We start from the raw sequence: 4,305 nt of genomic DNA, 5'->3' as shown, positions 1-4,305 counted from the left end.
ATGTGGTGTTATGCAAAGGGACATTTTTACCTTTCGCTAAGTGCCTTGAAAAAGATGAAATACAAAGAAGTGCATGAATGGGTTCATTGTATATACATGAGAGCAACAAGTATAAGATATAAGTTCATTGTAAATACATAAATATGTGTGATTAGTAATTACATATACATAAATGTGTGATTTAGTAATTACATATACAAGCACAATTTTAATCTAGGTGTACTCTATGATAAAACAATTTGGAAAGAGTGAGGACATGCTATATGGTTATAAGTGAAATGCAATGTCACAATAGGACACATGAGCCAAAAAGAGAGCATCTTTTAGTACCCAAGCATTCACCTCACCTATGCACAAATTACTATTTTCATGTTGGATGCCCAATGCCAGATGCATAATGCCCACGCTAGTTTATGTTGTTTGTGATTATTATTGTGATTGGTTGACGTATGCCTCAGTATTTTAAATCCAAATGATTTATATATATTTTAAAGCCTAGTGCTTTTTAGCTTTGTTCAACTATTTGCGGTTCATTAAGATGCGATATGAGAGCTTTAGACCCCTTGAGTGCTCGAAAAAAAAGAGCGGGCACAATACCTTCACTTGTAAGAGTCTAAGCTAGTTATAGAAAGTAAAGAAGAAAATGAAGGTATTCATAAAGAAGAAACCTTCAACTTGACATTGAAGGTGGACTTATACTATACACGGGTTTTCTTCAAATCACCTCTTGTTCACACTAAAAATAAAGTTTTAGTTGGAGCTCACTCCTTAGCAAAAGGGACCTACCCTAGTTGGTAAGAGTGAGAGGTTGCTTGTATTTGGCCTAATGACATTGCAAGCTTTTTGCTTTTGGGATGTGGTATTCTAGAACTATTACACCACCTATTTTTGCCATGTGGTTGGTAAGAGTGAGAGATTGCTTGTATTTGGCCTAATGACATTGCAAGCTTTTTGCTTTTGGGATGTGGTATTCTAGAACTACTACACCACCTATTTTTGCCATGTGGATTGTCGTATGCATTTGACCCTAGCCTTAGCGTTCCTATCATGTAAAATATGGTATTCTAGAACAATATACGCCACTCATTTTTGCCATGGGGATTGTCTGATGCATTTGACCCTAGCCTTAGCATTCCTATCATGTGACATTCGCAAGGTCTTGATTTTGTGTCACACAGCTCCATTTCACATGAAGCATTTCTTCGAAACCCATTAGTCATTTTGGGCGCTACGAGCCTCTTGGGCGCTCTTCACATCTGAGTGTGTTAAGTGCATTGGTAGTAGATACGATTGCAATTGTAGCCTAACTTGTAAGCAAAGTGTGTAAACTTGTCATTGGAAAAAGTACTCCAATGAGGAAACACAGAGTGGCATGTAGATTGCCATTGAAAGGGATGCAAGAAGATCTTTGAAGTTATTCATATGAAGATATGATATTATGGGGTACTTATTTTGTGCAAGAGTGGCATGTAGATTGCCATTGAAAGGGATGCAAGAAGATCTTTAAAGTTATTCATACGAAGATATGATATTATGGGGTACTTACTTTGTGTACATCTTAGAGAGAGAGAGAGAGAGAGAGAGAGAGAGAGAGAGAGAGGGGGGGGGGGGGGCCCTTGAAAGACTCTTTTGGAAAAGAGAGTGAAATAGAGCCTTGAAAGACTTTCTTTTAGAGAGAGAGTGAAAGAGAGCCTTGAAAGACTTTCTTTTAGAGAGAGAGAAAGAGAGAGGTATTAATGTTGGTAGAATACAACACGAGAGCATATATGATCAACGGTGGGACTTGAACTCGGGTGAACACGGCCTTTATAAGGGTCCTCTCACTAACCAATCTGCCCTATTTGTAGGTGGCAAGAGACACTTGACTTCTAGAAGTCCCCTCCGTTTAGTAGACCTTTTCAATTTCATAGAAATTGGAGTTCCGCGATAGGTATCCTGGTATCCTATACAAGTCCATGCGCTCCCCTTCAAAGGCTTTGATATCTCCGCCCTTTGATAGCTCTCTCTCGCGCTGTAGTTCTGTGTGGAGCAGGTTTTGGGAAGACTCTGCTTGCTTTGTTTTTAAAGAAAGCTTGGAGAAGAGGCTATGGCAGCCAGGCAGGTGGGCATTGCCATGGATTTCTCGGCCGGGAGCAAGTATGCCTTGGAGTGGGCTCTCAAGAACATCGTGAAGGAAGGGGATCATCTCATCTTTGTGGTTGTCAACAAGAAATTGAATGAGATGGGCGAGATGCACCTGTGGGAAGACACCGGATCTCGTAAGTTCTCTCTCTCTCTCTCTCACAAACACAAACACACACACACACACCCACTCTCTTTCTCACACACCCACCCAGCTATCCTTGTTCTGCCACAAGAAGTTGACTTGGGAGATTTTTGCCCTTTTTGTTTGGATTTCTCTTCAGCTTTGATCCCCCTTGTGGACTTTTCACCTAGCATTTGCAGCAAGTATGGGGTTCCTCAAGACAGTGAGCTTCTCTATTTGCTGCAGGAGGCGGCACGAGAAAGCCAGGTAAGATCTGATTTATGTTTACCAGCAAAATCAGGTTTAATTTGCTCAAAACCTAACGATTCGGCTTAGCAAGTAAGGTATACTTTTTGCAAAACCTTCTGAGTCTATGGAGACATGTCTGCTAATCTTTGTGTGTGTGTGTGTGTGTGTGTTTTTTTTTTTCAGCTAGTGGTGGTCTTTAAGATATACTGGGGTGATGCAAGGGAGAAGATATGTGATGCTGTGGTTGATCTGCCTTTGGATTGCATTGTGATGGGGAGTAGGGGCCTTGGAACACTCAAAAGGTATGACCTTAAATGAAAGGCTCAAATTTGAAGGAAATTTTCTTCTAAGTTAGCACAGCATAAGATGAGATTTTTGTCCTAGTCAGTACATAGCAAGGCTCAAATTTGGAGGAAACCTTCTTTAACTTAGCACATTCTCTGTTGTTACTGTGGCCACTTTGTGGCTACAAGCTGTAACGCCTTCGGGCAGGAAGACCGAGCTGCCTCGGGAAGGGGGGGGGTGCCAAATTGTGACCCTATGATTTTAATCAAGGGAAAAAGAAACCATAGTAGGCTCAAAGAACAGCATGTTCTAAAAGAAGGGTGCAGGATCTTCTGTTTTGTGTGTGTGCTCTCTTTGAATTTTATGTTTCAAAGGTGAAAGAGTGCTGCAGTTCTTCTCCACTTCTCTTTGAATTTTTTAAACTAACCCTCCATTTAAATTTGTGAATGTGCAGAGCTCTTCTTGGTAGTGTGAGCAATTATGTTGTGAACAATGCCCCTTGTCCTGTGACAGTGGTGAAACTACCGGCGGACATAAGTGGTTTATGAGCTAGGACCAGCTGAAAAGGGTTCTTCACAACCTTGATATTTTTGAGTAGATTATACTAGAAGACCTGAGGAGGTGGGAGGGCCTCAGCACACTTTTGAGTGTGAGCAAGATAAAGATAAAAAGACTCCTTTCCATGCCTCTTCGTTTTTGGGTTTCCTTGTCACCAATGAGTGACCCTATTGTAAATGAGATGTGTGTTTTTCTAGTAGCACTAGAAAGAGAATCAGGCTCCATGAGCAAGAGGGTACTTTGCTGGAGTCTGGTCCAATGAAGCAATTGGTCCGACTTGTAGAGACTAGATTAATATGTGGTTGGAGTTTCATCTGGCATTTACATCAATCTGTCATTTGAGTTTCAATATATGTATATTATTTTAGTTTTATCTATATGAGGGCATGTTTCTCCTCGTGATAATAAGAAGAGGGAGGGCTCCAACTAGGAAGAAGAATGAGTGTGTTGAATGATGTGAAGCCTGATGATGATAGTACACCAATGGTTATCTGCAATTCGTCAAGAAACATCTCTTGACAATATATGGGAGATGGATGTATGCTCATGTGGAGGAGCAATTTAAGGAAGGTTGAAATAATGGGAGTAATTACGAAATAATTGGAGAGATGGAGATGATGGCACACATGGCTTTGTTTTGAAGAATGAGTGTGTTGAATTATGTGAAGCTCGATGATGATAGTGCCAATGGTGTTTGCAATACATAGTTAAGAAACATCTCTTGACAATATATGGGAGATGGATGTATGCTCATGTGGAGTAACAATTTAAGGAAGGTTGAAATAATGGGAGTAAAGTAATTATGAAATAATTGAAGAGAGAGAGCTGATGGCACACATGGCTTTGTTGAAGAATGAGTGTGTTGAATTATGTGAAGCTCGATGATGATAGTGCCAATGGTGTTTGCAATACATAGTCAAGAAACATCTCTTGACAATATATTGATAGATATTGAGAGATGGATGTAT

At 40.3% G+C, this 4,305-nt stretch overlaps 1 protein-coding gene across 1 annotated transcript; it reads left to right on the top strand.

Moving 5' to 3' along the window:
- The first annotated feature begins 214 nt into the window (after positions 1–214).
- LOC147603610 (universal stress protein PHOS32-like) lies at positions 215–3,733 on the top strand. Its single transcript, XM_086795833.1, has 4 exons — positions 215–2,258; positions 2,406–2,512; positions 2,678–2,796; positions 3,234–3,733. The coding sequence occupies exons 1-4, from the start codon at positions 2,087–2,089 to the stop codon at positions 3,325–3,327; spliced, it is 492 nt and encodes a 163-aa protein (XP_086651959.1). The 5' UTR covers positions 215–2,086; the 3' UTR covers positions 3,328–3,733.
- The last annotated feature ends 572 nt before the right edge of the window (positions 3,734–4,305 follow it).

This window comes from Cibotium barometz, chromosome 63 (genome assembly GCF_041138505.1).
Source record: "Cibotium barometz isolate CiBa-2024 chromosome 63, ASM4113850v1, whole genome shotgun sequence".
In the NCBI taxonomy this organism is placed as follows: domain Eukaryota; kingdom Viridiplantae; phylum Streptophyta; class Polypodiopsida; order Cyatheales; family Cibotiaceae; genus Cibotium; species Cibotium barometz.
Note: the sequence above shows the minus strand (reverse complement) of the source record. Positions and strands in the feature narration are given on the sequence as shown.

Bases quoted from the DNA above. Each gene is read 5' to 3' on its own strand.
- LOC147603610 (XM_086795833.1), top strand. From the start codon at position 2,087: ATGGCAGCCAGGCAGGTGGGCATTGCCATGGATTTCTCGGCCGGGAGC. The intron at 2,259-2,405 runs GTAAGTTCTCTC...ATTTCTCTTCAG, and splicing joins GTGGGAAGACACCGGATCTC to CTTTGATCCCCCTTGTGGAC. The intron at 2,797-3,233 runs GTATGACCTTAA...GTGAATGTGCAG, and splicing joins GGCCTTGGAACACTCAAAAG to AGCTCTTCTTGGTAGTGTGA.